Source organism: Channa argus, chromosome 5 (genome assembly GCF_033026475.1).
Source record: "Channa argus isolate prfri chromosome 5, Channa argus male v1.0, whole genome shotgun sequence".
Classification (NCBI taxonomy): Eukaryota; Metazoa; Chordata; class Actinopteri; order Anabantiformes; family Channidae; genus Channa; species Channa argus.
In genome coordinates, this window is record NC_090201.1 from 7,939,462 (window position 1) to 7,955,839 (window position 16,378).

Genomic DNA, 16,378 nt, shown 5'->3' on the forward strand with positions numbered 1-16,378 from the left:
CAGGATATGTGCTACACTAATAAACTTTACTACAAGGTGTCTTTACAAAGCAGCCTGTACATTTTTTTACACATAAAATCAAACAAAAACTATTTTTCCTATTTGACAAGCTAAAAGTAAAAGGGGATTAAAGTGAGTGTTGTGCTTTTACTTTTGCTTTGTAGCTTAAGGGTCTGTAGCATGAATAATCTACTGCTAGTGAAATTATTCATTTGCATTTTAAAAGCTAAGCTCATGGCAGAGCCGAGGAAGCTTTCTGAAGCTTTGTCATTAACCAGGTTGGTTGTTTTGCATAGTAGTTTAAATACTTATTTGTCTTAGGCAAGGACAGATCCACTCACTGGAGGTCCCAGGGAAAAACTGTGCTGTGAGTAACTCTCCGTGTGTTTTGCATGTTTTGGTTTGTCATCAGTAGTAAGGGATATTTTATTTTAATGTGATTGTAAAGGTTCCTTTAATTTTAGATATTAAATATTTTGCATCCATCATTTGTTTAACCTAAGCAGCCAATGTACTGCAGGCAGCGATAACACACTAACAACGTCTGAGAGATGTCTGTGTGCATGTTTGTGCTCTGAACTCACAACTTACCAGAAACTGTGACATCTCTCTTCAGTTTGTTTCCTTTTTTCAACTTGTGTCATTACTGTATATCAATGACTTTTTATCCATTGTTAATATAAAATATTGATTACAGCAGCTTTATATAACCAGAAAAACATTAATTTGCAGTTTTGCAACCGTTAAAAATCAGAAGGCCCATCAGCAGTTGTCTGCTTTGCCTTAAGAGTAATGCAGTTTTTGTCTGATTTCTTACTTTCGCTATTTTTTAAATGTATGGTCAATGTTAATGGTCTTTTTTTTTACACTTAAATTAGTTTAAAATCCACTTTGGGATTCAAACTTGCTTCCACTACCAAAGTTGACATGTTTACTTGAATAGATTACCTGCCACTTGTTGCCTAATCATTATTTAACTACGCTTTTCGTGCCACTACTGACAGTAAAAAAAATAAAACATTAGATTTCCATATAGGAGAAAGTTGTTTATTTAGGAACTTTTAGTTAAAAAATTAAGAAATAAGCAATCGTTTATCTTTTTTTTTTTACTAAAACTGATAAATACATGTCACAACTTATTCACAGCTCCTCGCCACATGCTTCCAAATGCCATACTCCAAATGTAATGCACTGTACAAACCACGAGAGCTGCTTACACAAGAGTAATGTCAACACACACTTCACGTTCAACCCTTACTCAGTCATCTCTTATAAATTCCATTAAGTTTGGATGTATACAAAAAAAAACACACAATTACTATTAGAATCATTACTTTGCACTAATGCTTCCAAATCAGAAAATCAAAGCACATGTTCTTGTGAGTGCGCTCGTTGCTGCCTATTTGCTGAACACACTGGCTCCCGGAGCTTTGGCAGCAGCTGACTTTTCCAGGGCCGTCTCTGTCCCTCTCCTCACACCGCTGAACACAGATGGAGCCACTTTGCCCATACGTTCTGAAAACAGTGACAGGCACACAAACAATACCTTAAACCAGGTGAGTAATCATACCAAACAAGTAGTAACTACTCCAACAGCCTATGCCTTATTTATCTCTAGTCAAATGAGCAGGGTTTAATGTTTTGTGAAATATGTCTGAGGTAGTAAAATGTAATTAAACTGTAATAAAACACGTAGGATCAAATTCTCCCAAGTATAATTAAAAATGAGCTTTCGACTCACAGGCAATAAATGTTTTAAATGTTTTTTCCTTGAGCAAGACACTGAAAAACTGTGTTTCCCACTGAAATTGCAACAGCATGAACTCTGAATCTGGACTGAACTTAGTTCACTGTACTTTATACTGTGAGCAAAACCCTAATGATATCAAAGTTGGACAGGCCCCTCACCAGTCTGTGTGCAAAGTCGTAACAATTTACATGTTTGTTTGATCAAGCCATTAATCAGTTACCACACTGACCCTGAATCTGGGGGATCGGAAAGTTTCCACTAAAGCAAGTATGATCATAGGTCAATTGGTAAACGGGGAATTTGAACCATTCCTTGGTTGGGCCACAATGGTTAAACACTTTATTAGTACCACCCAACTTCACTGATATATCGGAGTGGAGTAGTTGTCAGAAACTGTAACTTTTATGTAGCGACCACATGCTCTACAGCATTCAGTTTCCCTGGTGGTCTAGTGGTTAGGATTCGGCGCTCTCACCGCCGCGGCCCGGGTTCGATTCCCGGTCAGGGAACTGATTTTTTGTTTACCTGCAAGAACGTTAGCGATTACATATTGGTTAAGTTGTATAAGACGTCTTATTCATTAAATAGATGACATACAAAAATGCAGTTATATTGACATAAATAGAGGCTCACTAAAATTATTACATTAAAAGCAAAAACATACAGTAATTACATGGATAAACATATGATAAATTGAAACCACATTGGTAATATTTGGGAATGAAATAAATACTTTCCATTTATAGGTTGTATCAACATTTCCTAATTTCTGTATTGACTTTTACCTTTGTGTTTTTGGATCATTCCAGCAGTATTTATTAATTCAAACACGCATTCAATTATTTACCTTTGTCATTATTGCCGCTTTTTTGTTAATCTTTTAATAAATTAAAATAAGAAAATATAGAAGAGGTCAAACAACTGTCAGATACTTCAGGCCTAATAAAGTGTTTAGAAGGAACACATTTGAGGAGATGGATTAAATTTATATTAGGAAAATAAGATAAATGTCTTTACAGAGGTTAATAGATGCTTTCTTCGTGTTTCAGTTTAAGAAGGAACAAGGTTAACGAAAGGCTTTGCTCACCACACTCCACCATGACCTCATAGGTTTTACTTTTCACCTCGCCCTTCAGTCCCAGTTTATTGCGCGCTCCTTTCAAGTCCTCCTCCTTCATCGGAGGACGCTTCTTCTTCTTCACTTCCCCTGGCTGAGGTGAGGCAGAGAAAGAAGGAAAGAACATGGTTGTTAATGGTAAGAATTGACAAGTCAAGTTTCAAGTCCTATGAATAATCAACATAACACATTCAAGAGAAAACAACTTACTTGTGACATGGTGGTTAAAGATGGTGTCTTGGCTCCACAGACACACTGTCCACTGTGACAGGTACACTGTTTGCTATTCCAGTGTGTGTGTGTGTGTGTGTGTGTGTGTGTCTCCCCAGTATGCCTGACATTATATATAGTCCTGGTCAAAACCCAGTGAGTCATTCAGACCCCCCTACCCTCTGTCCCACTCTGGCTGTTGTCAGTGAGTATTATTAGGTGTGACATGAGGGATTGAACAGCTGGAATGGGTCTCCCATCATTTTACGATAAGCTTACAGGCCAACAGCTGATAATTCAGGACACAACACAAGTGGCTCCGCTCCTTTTCCTCTGCTGACCCTCAGTTACTCTCTTTCCATAAAGGTGATGTGGGACTTGACACTTAATGCAGCACTGAGACTCTTCAGCAGCTGCTAACACTGACTTGGGATTTACTTGTTTACTGTGTTCATCTTCATTTAAACCTGAGAAAAGGGTTTTTTTTTGTGTGTCTTGTGAAAAACATGTCTAGACAGTTAAACACAATCAGGACTAAACAAAGCACAGATAGAGAAAGGGTCTAGGCAGGTCTACATTTAGATAAAAAAAATCTAAGATTTGACTTTATTTTGTTTATTACATTTATTTGTGTGATTGTGCGATTTGCATTTAAGATGTTCTTCCTTTTGCTCATATTTCGTAGTTTTATTTATTTATGTATTGGATTCTCTTTATCACAGGGAAGCTATTGTATTATGTAGTCATGAAAAGAAAATCATAATAATCATAGCCGCCTTAACAGTTAAAATCTCAAGAACGCAGACAGATTCCAGATCTGAAGGCAGTTCAGTTACTGAAGCATCTCTCCTACACTGGACATAACAAATTAATCTTACACATCTTATCACATTTATACACACTATAATGAAAAAGGGCAGATGCTAATTTAATGACCATCTTTTCGTTTAAGCTATGGTATTACAAACTGTACTTGGAGCTCCTCGGGTGCCTTTTGAAAACAAACAAATCTAATGTTACTGCATGGAGGGAGGGAAGAAACAAGGGATGGGAGGGATGAAATCACGACACGCACGATGAACAGTGATGAATAGGAAACTGACGCGAGTGTGGATGTAATGCGTTTTAAAGAGCTTATGAAAGCTGGTCATGACACCCGACGCTAAATGTGTATGCGAGTATTTTCAAGAAGCTGTAAGTAGCAGCTGGGTTATTTCTGGAAGCTAAATCATTCCTGACCTTAGCACAAGCACATCTTCATGTATCTGTATAAAACCAACCAATGGCCATAATACTTTTTTCTACTTCTCCGGGCTGGTCTGGTATATATAGTACTTCAGCTCCTTGGTGATCTAGTAGTTGGTTAACTCTCACCAATGCAGGCGAGGTTCGATTACCGGTCAGGAACAGATATTTTAGTTTGCAGCCCTGTAAAGTAGAATAACACAATTTTTAAAGATTGGCACTTCGGGAAAAACGCTTATCTCATCAAAAGTTCATAAATAGAAGTTCGTATACACCAAACTATTGAGTTCCTGAAGCTGCAAAAAACAAACATGGTTGACTCAACATAACATATCGAATCCTTTATTGGAAATGCATTAATAATCTTAATTTATTATCATAACTTGCCTTTTGGCTCATCTAGTAGAGTTACCTTAACTGCTTCAAGATTCTGCACTTTACTCCTTTGAAATGGAGTTATTTATCCCTTGCTAAAATGGCAAAAACATCATGATGAAGTCATGGCCAGCATCGTAGTCATCACAGTCTCTGTAACGCTTCACTTTGAAGAGAACAGTCACACAAACGCTCCACACCAGCATTCAGCACAAGCCCTTACACACACACACACACACACACACACACACACACACACACACACACACAGGTATACTGCATATACAGTATAAAGTAGGACACACACAAACACACACACCCTCTCTCTCTCTCTCTCGATTGGTGCACAGTCAGATAACAGTTTAGAGGTCTATGCATGTCACATTCTTAACATCAGAGCCTGCTGGATGCTTTTTCATGCCTGAAGATCTAGAGATCTGGATACAATGGTCAAAAAATAAACAACAAAAACCACCTGCCAGTAATTTCATGGTAATTGCACTCAGGCACGTTATTGTAACAAAAAACAAAACAAACAAAATAAATCACACAAAACGCAAAAGGAAAGATTAAAGATCTGGCAAATGGGAATTTGTGCAAGAAATAGTTCCCATATCTACTCTCCCTGCTGGAGTGAATGAACAAACACTTTTTGGAACAAGCACAGGCACCATTTTGGTCAGAAAACAACTCTCAAAATATTTAACTTACAGTTAAAAAAAAAAAAAAAATCTTAAGACGGACAACAGACATTCTAATATAAATAACACACAGAGACCATTAGGAAAACAGTCCAAACTACAGTGATGTGCCTGTAGACAACACTGGCTGAGCTGATATTTCAAGGTTGGTGTAGTGCTGTACTTTCACTTCTATGAGTTTACAGTTGTAAGGACTTGGCCAAAGATAAAAAAGGAAGGCTGTGCAAGCAATAATGTGCTTCTTCAGACACGAGTAACATTACATACATAAAATTTGCAGTAGTAAAGTGTGTAACTGTGCTGGGAAGTGTTAGTCAGATATTCAAACCATGAAAAATTCTCTTAGTCTGAGGTGTGTCCAGCTGTAACACACAGTCACAAATATACAAAGAGACACACACACCACAAGCCATGGTGGTACGTCTACACGAGAAACCAAAAGGACAGAGTTTACATGGAATATACATCAGGAATAAGATCACATTCAAAGACATGTTATAACCAAATGTTTGTTTGCATGAAGTTTGTTTCTGTGGTGGTCTCTTAGAATTGTCCAACCAAAACTGATCGTGGACCATAACATCACTATAAACACACACAGCCACCGAAGTTAAACAGAACAGTATTAAACCAGTGTTAGCTTCTTCCCATTACACCACCGTACAGGATTTAACAATATAACGTTCGTTATAACATAATATAATGTTCGTGGTAGCATTCCTTTTCCCAGAGTCTTCAGTACAGTGCAGACCCTTCTCAAAAATGCCCCTTCAAAATGCAACTGTGACCCAAAAACCTAGTTACCAAAAAAAAAAAAAAAAAGCTCCCAGTGTTTTGAATTAAAACACAGGTTAGCTTACGCAGAAGTCCTCCAGGAGGCTACAATAAAAAGAAGTCAATAATAGTATACGTCTGTCACCAAAGGGCATCTTACATTTGAAAATATTGTTTCGACTCCTAAGGTTGATCTGAGGAGAAAAGTATGTGGGCTTGTGTGGTGAAGAGCTGCTGGACGAATTGTGATGGCAGCAGTTCAGCTTAACACACGGATCAAACAGGAATCCCCATGCGAAGCTTTTTCTTCTTCACCGGCTTCAGGCCCGTGAGCCGACGAACATCATCCTCATCTGACTCATCCATTTCATCATCTGCTGAGAAAAGGATCTAAGAAACAGGAGACAGAGAAAAATGACTAAATTGCATATGTGGGACACGGGTTCATGGTGACATAACTTTCTGAAAGTTAACTGCAGTTTTTCCACATTGATGAACAAAACTGTCCTAACTTTCTAATACTCTGCTTGGCTGAAACACAGGCACTTTCTTCTTTCTGAGACTAATATTTTGAAAGATGTTACAGAAAGACAGATTTTGATTCAGATCCTGTGATGATGTTACTCTAAAACTCCAGGGCCTTCATTTATCAAGTCATTTATCTTCATTTTCTGTGGACAGTGTCAGGCTTATCGTTTTCTTCTTTTGAATGAATGAATTATAAATCATCATTATCATCATCCTTATTATTACCAGCAGCTGCCAACCTACTCACATTCTATACATTTTAATAAAACTTTTAGGTACCTTATGTTACCTTAAATATGCTACAAAGCAGAGTAAAATATTCAACTTTATGCACTGGTACCTTTATTTGAAAGTTTTAGTTACTATGCGGTTAAAGATTTTTAACATAAAATATTATTAAGTAAAATGTGATGATGCATTATCGTGGACTAAATATCTGGTCAGATATATTGGTTAGAATTAAAATCAATTACATAAACCACAACTCTGCTGTCAAGCATATGGGTAATAATGGCTACATTATAAACTAGTCTTTCTGCATTTCTGTTTTTATTTGTAATTTGAGATAAACCTCTCAGAATTCGTTATGCCATTAATGGCTTTATTTCCTCTTTTCTTGTAAGTGCACCAGTGTGCTGATGCGGAGGATCTCTGAATAAATTACTAATATAATCTGTTATTAAACCATAATCAAAAATGAATAATGAACTGTGATGTAGGAGTTGTTTTAAATGGCAGGTTGGCTAATATTTATCATGTTTTGGTCGTAGTGTAAAACACTACAGAGATGGTAACAACAATGCAGAAACACATAGGTTATACCGGTAACTATTAACACATCACTTAGCCAGTTTCATGTAAAAGCTGTGATGCACCACATTCTTGTAACTCTTGTGGTGCTGCTCCTTTATGTGCGTGTATAAATTTTAATTCTAAGGGCATATGTATATACTGGCTGTATTTATGACTTTTATATATTAAGGCAAACCTATTTTGGATCCTGGTTCTATTGCTGCATTTCAGTCAAAAATACATAATTTCAGCCAGTTAAATGTGTATGAGCCAGTCAGGAAACAAACCTGTAACATTCTCATCTGTAGCATTTTGCATTACCCACTGTATCACTTAGCCACCGCACATTTATCTCTGCTGAAACCAATTCATGTATTTTACCAGAGCTCAGCCCATCCCCCACAGCCTAATGCACTGCTAAAAGCATGCTGTCTGTGGGCACCTGAACCGTACAGCCGGAAGTGAAACAACTACAAAGCTAGCTTTAGCAAAAATCTGTGGCACACTGAAAAGAAATATGTTCTATTTATAAGAAAAAGAACACTATACTATATCGGAGTGTGTGTGTGTGTATACATATACATATATATACGACAGAGAGAGAGAGAGAGAGAGAGAGAGAGAGAGAGAGAGAGAGAGAGAGAGAGAGAGAGAGAGAGAGAGAGAGAGAGAGAGAGAGAGAGACAAGTACATATTGTCTGTTACCGCAATGCGGTACAAAATTGTGAGTTTTTTTGCTTTAAAAAAACAAAAAAAACAAATCTTTCTAAATAAAGAAATGACAGTGTAAAAAATTATTTAAGGTGACTTTATGTTGAACTTTGGTTCCCTCTGGGACAGGAAATCAAACCACTTTGTTGTTTGAGTCTAAAGCTTTGAGCTCAAGGTGATCAAAAAAGGAGATATAACATCATTATTTGAGGACAGACATCAGAAGCAGAACAGTTTGATACAAGCTATCGCTTGACCACTCTCAACTCTGCCAAGTAAAGCAATGTTACACAGATCTGGTCTTGGGCAATGTTTAACTTGGGTTTGCTAGAGCCAGGTTTAGGTCAACACACTGATGCAAGCTAATACACTGCCTTCGAAGGAACAAAACAAAATCACGAGCCAGCCAGGAGTCGAACCTAGAATCTTCTGATCCGTAGTCAGACGCGTTATCCATTGCGCCACTGGCCCATTGTGTTACAATAACACAGCTCACCAGTCATGTTCTCATCTTCGCTTCATTATCCAACCACAGGGAGAATAAATGATATCACATGTTTAACAGCCTGTTCGACAGCAGTTAAAGGGAAGTGAAACATGTTGGAAACATAAATCAACATCATTTGTAAAAAATGAGGATGTTGATTTGTCACCAGCAACTGCCAACTTTGAAAGCTGGGCAGAGGCAAAAATTTCTCGCCACTGGGAGCTAAGTAGGTGCTGTACTGGTAAACCAAAAACTATCTACAAATGTCCAGTAGTAGAAAGTACATTTACTCACATTCTGTATATTTTAGTACAAATTTTAGGTGCCTTCAAATCCGGGCAAAATATAAACCTTTATGCTCTGGTGCTGGTAAGATTTTTTTAACATGAAATATCATTAACAAAAATGTGATGATGCATTATTATGAACTAAATAACTGCCCACATATACTGGTTAGAATTAGCTCCACTTTTACAACATCAGTTATAAGCACATATTAATGCATTAAACAGCTTTATTCCAATAATATAATACATATCATATATAGGGCAATAAGTACTTCTACCTTTGGTACTTAAAGCGCATTTTCATTTTAGTTTGTTTGTACAACACAAATGTAAAATGTGTTCACAATTGATATTTTCCCCTTTTAAATTGTTTGGTTTCACTGATGTGCATCACCCAACCCTTGAATTGTTATTGCCAATAACTCAAGGGAACTTTTCTCAATAGAAGAAATTAGATAAGTGTTGCATGATTTAGTAATGTAATGAAATGATATACTTTCTCTCTCTTTCTGTCACTACCACTACAAGAGACGGGCTGTCACAATTTGTCCTTCGAAGACAAGACACAGATTCCATTTACCAGTGTCCACTTGATTGAAAGTAGCCTCTGGTGGGCTAGTGGTTAAGATTCAAGGTTTGGTTTTGATTCCGGGTCAGGGAACATACTTATGTCAAAAACATGATTTTTCCCTTGAAGCATATCTTGTATTTGGTAAACATTCAAAAAGCTCTTGAATCATTATCAGAGTGAAAAGAAAACGATAAACAGTATCTAAAACACATATTATATTGCAGTTTATCCATTTATGTCCTTTCAAATCAACTTTGCTTTTTTGTAATGACTTTAAGAGTTTGCTCAATTAGCACCAAGTAAATATGTCCATATTTAAGGTTTAATACTATTGGAGCTAGAGCATGGGTTGGATCAAATTAAAAGTTTTAACCATGTCATGTTGATAGTACTGATTGATACTCAGAAGAAAGAACAGGAGAGGGGAGGAGTTGGATGCAGATTTGGAGGCAATGGGCGTTTGTGCATTTTATATACACATAACATTATGGACCAGATTTAAAATAAAGGAGGTGGCCAAAACATCAGAACCACCTCTTCTTATAATGCGCTCCAGTACAACTTCACTACCCATTTTGGACTCAAAAGTAAACAGAAAGTGGAATTATCACCTTTCTGAGAGTTTCAACCTAAAAACTGAGAAATTATAACCTTGAAAAATAGTATTCATGACAGAGCCACTGTATTGGATTGTATTAAATTGCACAGGTGGTCATAATGTTATGCCTGATCGGTGTGTGTATATGTATGTTAAAATATATAAAAATATATTACTACAATGAGAATTACCTCTGACTCTGAGTCGTCATGGGACAGAGCTCGTCTGTATCGCACCTTGCTGGTCCCCCGTGAGTCATCCTCTCTCTCTTCCAGCTTTGCTTTAGTCCTGTGCTTCTTCATTAGGAAATTATCTACCACCCAGAACATGAAAGCCTAGAGGGAACATATAGAATATTGTAGTGAAAGATGTCTCTTTACATGGAATAGATACAAGTGATAATTCATAAAAACAGGGAGCTAAAATTTATTTCAGTAATTCAATGTAGTGGATTTTTTTTTAGTCCTTTCAGCTTATCCCATGAGTTCAGGGTCGCCACAGCGGCTCATTTGTCTGCATGTTGATTTGGCACAGTTTTTACGCCGGATGCCCTTCCTGACGCAACCCTCCCCCATTTCTACCCGGCTTGGGACCGGCACTGCACGGCTGGGGATGGGGATGAGCTGTTGGGGGTTGCGACTTATTTAAACATTACAGAGAAGCAGAACTAATGTTAAGACACTCTTTCCCTGTGCCCTACACACAGAGCACATGGGAAGACTCAGCAGCAGACTCAGCAAAACGAAGCAAAGTGTGGCGTTATTTTACTCAATTGGACATCAAATTGAAATTTAACTTGGAAACTATCTTTCCATGGATCTACCAACAGAATTTCTGTCAAAATTATTCAAGTAATTGGTGTCAATTGCCTTGACTATTCAAGCTTAAATTATCATTTACATTCATTTTCATGCTCATCCCTACTGGGAACATTTACTTACAATTATATACACAAAAGACAGTGACCACGGCATGATTTAAGTAACCACAAGATGTGTAGTACTAGCAGAAGTTAGTACTACACAGAGTCCAGAGTCCACAGAAAACACATAGGTACGGCACACTTACATTGATGAAGAACGGGACGATGAGCATGACGATGGCCAGTTCCAGTTCGGGATTCTCTATAAAGTTGAGAAGAGCCAGCTGCAACACCAATAAACACAAACAGACATACACACACACAAAACAAACATATAAAGACATAAGCATACTAAGATACACAGACAGCAGAACAGTATAGTGTTTTTTTAGCAAATTATCCTCTGAAATAGAATTTGTTATAAAAGATGAGCCACTATCAGTATTTGACCATAAACACCTATTATTTATTTAAAAATGAAAACTGTAATACAACACGGTTTCTGTAGTTTACTGGTACAGTTCCTCCTACTACTACTGGTGGGCCGTGGCACTTCAATATCTATCTGCTGTCAAAAGTCAGACATTCCTGTTCACTACTTACTAATTGTAATCCCTGGTGGTCTAGTGTTTATGATTTATTGCTCTCACTGCCATTGCACAGGTTTGATTCCTTGTCAGAGAAGGCTTTTTTTCTTTTAATGGATAGCAAACACGACAGTAGCTTCTGCTATAAAGAATATGATATATCCCTGTTCTATTTCTCCTTCTGTAATGATTAAATCAATAAGGAATCTTTACAGTATTAAAAAGGCAGTCCTTTGTTTATCCAAGCTGTCACAATACTTTAGCAAATTAACAAAAAAAATCTATGAAATATTCTGAAGTGATCCAAACAAAGGCAAAGACATGTGACAAGAGCTGACAGAGCAGCATGGTGCTTGAGAGGCAGGGCTACTCTGTGTAAATATTAGCCCGCATACTGTATATGGGCCATTTGCTGTCATGATAAGAAAAATAAACCCTACATATGTTTCCTATTATGTGCCACCTGCTTAGGTCAAAGTGCATGTTAAAAGTAGCACTGGAGAGGGCTGCTAAACTTCAGTTATTTTGCTAAGTTTTATTAAAGAAATAAATGTCACGAGATCAAGAGCAATTCTCCAAATCAAGGACAGATTACAGTAAAATACTGACTCGTATTAAATTTCAATTCCTTATTCTTTTTATCTGACCTTTTTCCACTGGGGGATGAGTAGAACCAACATGATAAGGACCTTCTCAAACATCATGATGAGGATGTAGAGGATACACTGCCCCAACCACGCTGTGCACTGCACTGGCTGTCCTACACACACACACACGCAGACACATACATGCACACGTACAGAGGTGCACGTGTACATACACACACACACACACACACACACACACACACACACACACACACAGACACAGGCGCGCATACACACACACAAAGACAGAATGGATCACTTTTAAAAAAGTTCTGCTGAGGTATTCAATTATGTACCACAGTTCACTATTGTATTTCACTTTCTTCTGTGACAGACAAGCTCTTTATGAAGCAAAATAACACTACTAGTAATGTGAGAGATGATACTGCGGCATTGCAGTAAAGAGTGCAGCTACTGCCCTCCATTGGGCATTACAGGTCTTCCAGGAATGTGCTGGGTCTCTCATTGTACATTCCTATTGTATTATCTGATCGTTCCTCACACAACCTGGAAATCATTGTTGTAGCTCATCTTGAAGACCAAAGTTCTATTTCTACACTGAAAAATGAAGGGTCTTTGAGAATCGAGGAGCAACAATACAAAAGACCATATTTAACTGTCATTGTCATTTCCATTCAGTCGTGCGGAGTGTATATCCTCACCATATTCTCCAAAGCGTAGAGAGTCCCACTGCCTCCACTCCACAATAGCACTGACAGCTCTCACCCCAGTGTAGATCAGCAACATGCCCAGTGAAGCATCTAACAGGAAGTTAATGAGGTATCTGGGAAAGAAAGAAATTAATACATTAATATGTAATTTTAATCTAAGTCCCAACTGGAAAGTTCTAGGGTTAGGATTCAACACTCCTTGTATACAAAGCTAAATAATGTTAAGTTAACACTTTGGCAATGTGTCTGTGACATGCACAATCACTTGACTCAGAGAAGTCATATAAAGCACTGACTCACAGTGAGCAGGGATCCTCCTCTTTGAGATCTGACAAGTAGACATTAGCAAAGTGGATGAACAACATCCCTATGGCCTGTTTGGAGGTGTCCAGGAACCTGAAGAGACACAGGACAGTCAATTTGCTTCCGAGACACTTAAGCAGAATTTATATGATTTTTTTACAGAGATATAAAGTCTGTAAAAACATACAACATAAACATATAACAGACACACACACACTTATAAAGATGGCTCGGCTGCCTTACCAGATCTTCCAGGGTCTTCTCTCATGTTTGGGCTCCCTGAAGTGTTTTACTGTTGTCAAAAGAGGGTGCCAGAGAGCAGGATGTTACAACAAATCACTCACATAAAAAAGACGTACACAGAATCAAACTGAAGCTCTTTTGTCAATGTTACAATTCTCCAAGTGGCTAATAAACATTTTATTAGTTTTATAGTAGATTATTGTTTGGTCTGACTGAAAATCCTTTTTTGCACAACATTATATGTGGGTGGCTTGTTGCTTAGTAAGAAGCCTTAAGTGAAGGCAGTATATGGTCACAGAGGAAGCAGAACAAGTGGCACAGACCATAACCTAAAAACTGACCTAATTTTATGTGCAACAGTTGAGAAATTATTATTCCTGTTATTATCAGCTCACTGCTAAAGTAACATGAAGTTGTTTCTTTCAAGATGACTAAAAGGCAGAAGTGGATCAACTGCCATGCAACATTTGCCTGACCCCATAAAAAAACCAGAGTAGCAGAAAGGTGATGAACAGCTGTTTGTTGAACTGAAAACTCAACCAGGCCGGTTTGTTACATTGCATGAACTTGATATACAGTATGCTAGTATGCAACTGATGAATATAGCTGGATCTGCATTCAGTGTGTCAAAGTTTTGGGCTGTTTAGAAGTCCCTGTGTTAATGACTCTGAGGGTTTTTTTTTTTTTTGCAAGAAGGCTCATCTCTGAATCAAGTGAAATGTCCAGCACAAATAAAGCTCTTGCTCATCTTATAGGATGCTCAACAATAATGGATTGTTTTCCATGACACCACCATTCTACTGTTTTTTTTTAAATTCATGACAGAGGAACATTAATGTTTTAACGCAATCAGACGCAAACTCTTAAAGTAAATGCATTTATGGAAGCTGTGATACCTCAACAAAAGCTACTGCTCCTCGTTAAACTTGTAGTAAATACTGTAGCATTGCGCAAACACTTACTGAGGGCCTTTTGTATTTTCAAGTTACGCTGCAAGCTATGACCTCAGTTTCTGCTCTGACTGTGACTTCAGACTGAACGATCATACCCTGTATCCATCTGAGTGGGATGTTAACACAGGCAGCAGCCTTGGCCCTCTCCTTGTGCTCAGGGAGCTGCCTTGAGCAAAAGAAATAAACTGAATCAAAAATGCTAAACATTTCTCACTGCTGCCAGGCCACTGGGACACCGAACAGAGGTCACACAGCTGTGAGTGCAGTAGCATACACTGCCTAAAAAGAACTATGGATTTGAGTGTGTTTTTTCTTTTGATGCCCTTCCGTAACTTTCTAAATGTGTGTTGGGCTACCCTCTAACAAGTGGGACAAATCTGCATGGAATGTAGTATTTTTATAAAAGGCAATGAAGGCAAAATGATACAGAGCAGCCTTTAATGAGTAACAACCACTTGAGGTAGTACACTTCTCTAAGCAGAAGTTATTCTTGATTTAGGCAGAGGGGATTTGCATCAAAAAGTGAAATGAACTGGAATTTCACAGGATAAGAAATGCTCTTTTAACCTATCACTACAATCTCAACTTCATGAATTGGATTTTACAAAATCTGACTATGTCTTGCAAAAGACAAGAGAAATCACTTACTCACTTAAATCTACTTACGTGAGCAGATATTATAACCACATCAATTGTTATTATTTTGAACAACAGAGGCAGTAAGTTGTGGTGTCACATTGAATTAAAACCAGTGCATTTAGCTTTACAAGTGGCAAAGCCTTTCCACCTCACTGTGGTTTGTCCATCACCGCTCTACTGCTGGACGTGATCCTATCAGCTGTGCAATAAGCAATATTGCTTTTTATTAAGCAAGAGGTGATATTGGGTAATTGCAGAGTTACATCAGCAGCTGCTGACAGATACTTGACATACAGCAGACTTATGGCCATACTCACACATCAGCGTGCTGAAAGCCATCACGGCTAAAAGTCCTTGCAGGAAAATCCCAAACGAGTCCATTAAGGCGCCTTTCTTGCACCCACGGTTATCAGTACCTGGTGTGGGGCTGGAAGAAACAGACGTGTTGGTTAAGGTCACGGCGGGCAGCACTGCTCCTCCCGGACCTGGAAGTACCGCGTCCCCGAGCTGGGACAACATGCTGACCCCGCAGCAATGGGACAGAAGAGATGGACAAGAATAGCTGATGGGTCGAGGCAGTAGATTCTCGAACAGAGACTCTGTGAGCTTCTCAGTCCTGTCCAGCGGGTGTTGGTCAGCTAATCGATAATTGAAGCAGTACAGTCTTCAGTGAAAGATGATGGCATCCTCTGCCTAATGGACGCGCACTCATTCTCCACTTTCAGACATCCACGAAGCCATATCTGTATTATCCTTGGGAAATAAGTAAAACCGTCGCTCAGAAGGCTTACTAGAAGTTGTAATAATTTACTACGTAGCTTCAAGTTGAACGAGCTGCAACATTAAAAATGTTCATAAGGTTCGTGCAGCTCAAGAAACCTTTCCCGGCTCGACCTGTGATCTTCGTATGTTTGAGCTAACATCAGTAACAGACCATCCACCTAAACCTATATCATGTAGGCTAGCTATTCAGACAGTCCAGTATAACTCCTTTTATTGAATGCTAGGTTGTTCAGTGCATGTCACCGGTCCTAAATTAGTTTTTACAGCTCATATTATTACTAACCCTAACGTTAAAGGTAGCTAGCCTCCAAGCTAACTACTCAGTACCGTTAAGCTAACGCCAGGATGGCAAACTTATATTTTTCAAACATAAGAAACAACGCGTAGGTCGTTTAACGCCTGTAAGACAATTAGTATAAAGTTACATTAAATAACCAAAACTGAATATCAATAATTACAGGACACGGTTCCTTAAATCCGGCTGCTTCCCTCTTTAGCAGTGACCACTCATGTTGACAAGGCATGATATCATGTGACCTGCGTA

General features: G+C 38.3%; 2 protein-coding genes and 2 non-coding genes across 4 annotated transcripts; 1 reads left to right on the forward strand and 3 right to left on the reverse strand.

The window, feature by feature from the left end:
- Window positions 1-1,031: 1,031 nt before the first annotated feature.
- Window positions 1,032-3,193, reverse strand: mustn1b (musculoskeletal, embryonic nuclear protein 1b). Its single transcript, XM_067503241.1, has 3 exons — window positions 3,078-3,193; window positions 2,838-2,961; window positions 1,032-1,515 (listed from the first exon to the last, which is right to left on the reverse strand). Exons 1-3 carry the CDS (start codon window positions 3,084-3,086, stop codon window positions 1,400-1,402), a joined length of 249 nt encoding a protein of 82 aa, XP_067359342.1. The 5' UTR covers window positions 3,087-3,193; the 3' UTR covers window positions 1,032-1,399.
- Window positions 2,188-2,259, forward strand: trnae-cuc (transfer RNA glutamic acid (anticodon CUC)). Its single transcript has one exon. It is a non-coding gene; the product is annotated as a tRNA-Glu (tRNA).
- Window positions 3,194-4,648: 1,455 nt separating the features above from the next.
- On the reverse strand, window positions 4,649-16,341 carry stimate (STIM activating enhance). Its single transcript, XM_067503240.1, has 8 exons — window positions 15,369-16,341; window positions 13,460-13,508; window positions 13,214-13,309; window positions 12,905-13,026; window positions 12,243-12,355; window positions 11,215-11,292; window positions 10,338-10,481; window positions 4,649-6,562 (listed from the first exon to the last, which is right to left on the reverse strand). The coding sequence occupies exons 1-8, from the start codon at window positions 15,568-15,570 to the stop codon at window positions 6,449-6,451; spliced, it is 918 nt and encodes a 305-aa protein (XP_067359341.1). The 5' UTR covers window positions 15,571-16,341; the 3' UTR covers window positions 4,649-6,448.
- Window positions 8,602-8,674, reverse strand: trnar-acg (transfer RNA arginine (anticodon ACG)). Its single transcript has one exon. It is a non-coding gene; the product is annotated as a tRNA-Arg (tRNA).
- Window positions 16,342-16,378: the final 37 nt, after the last annotated feature.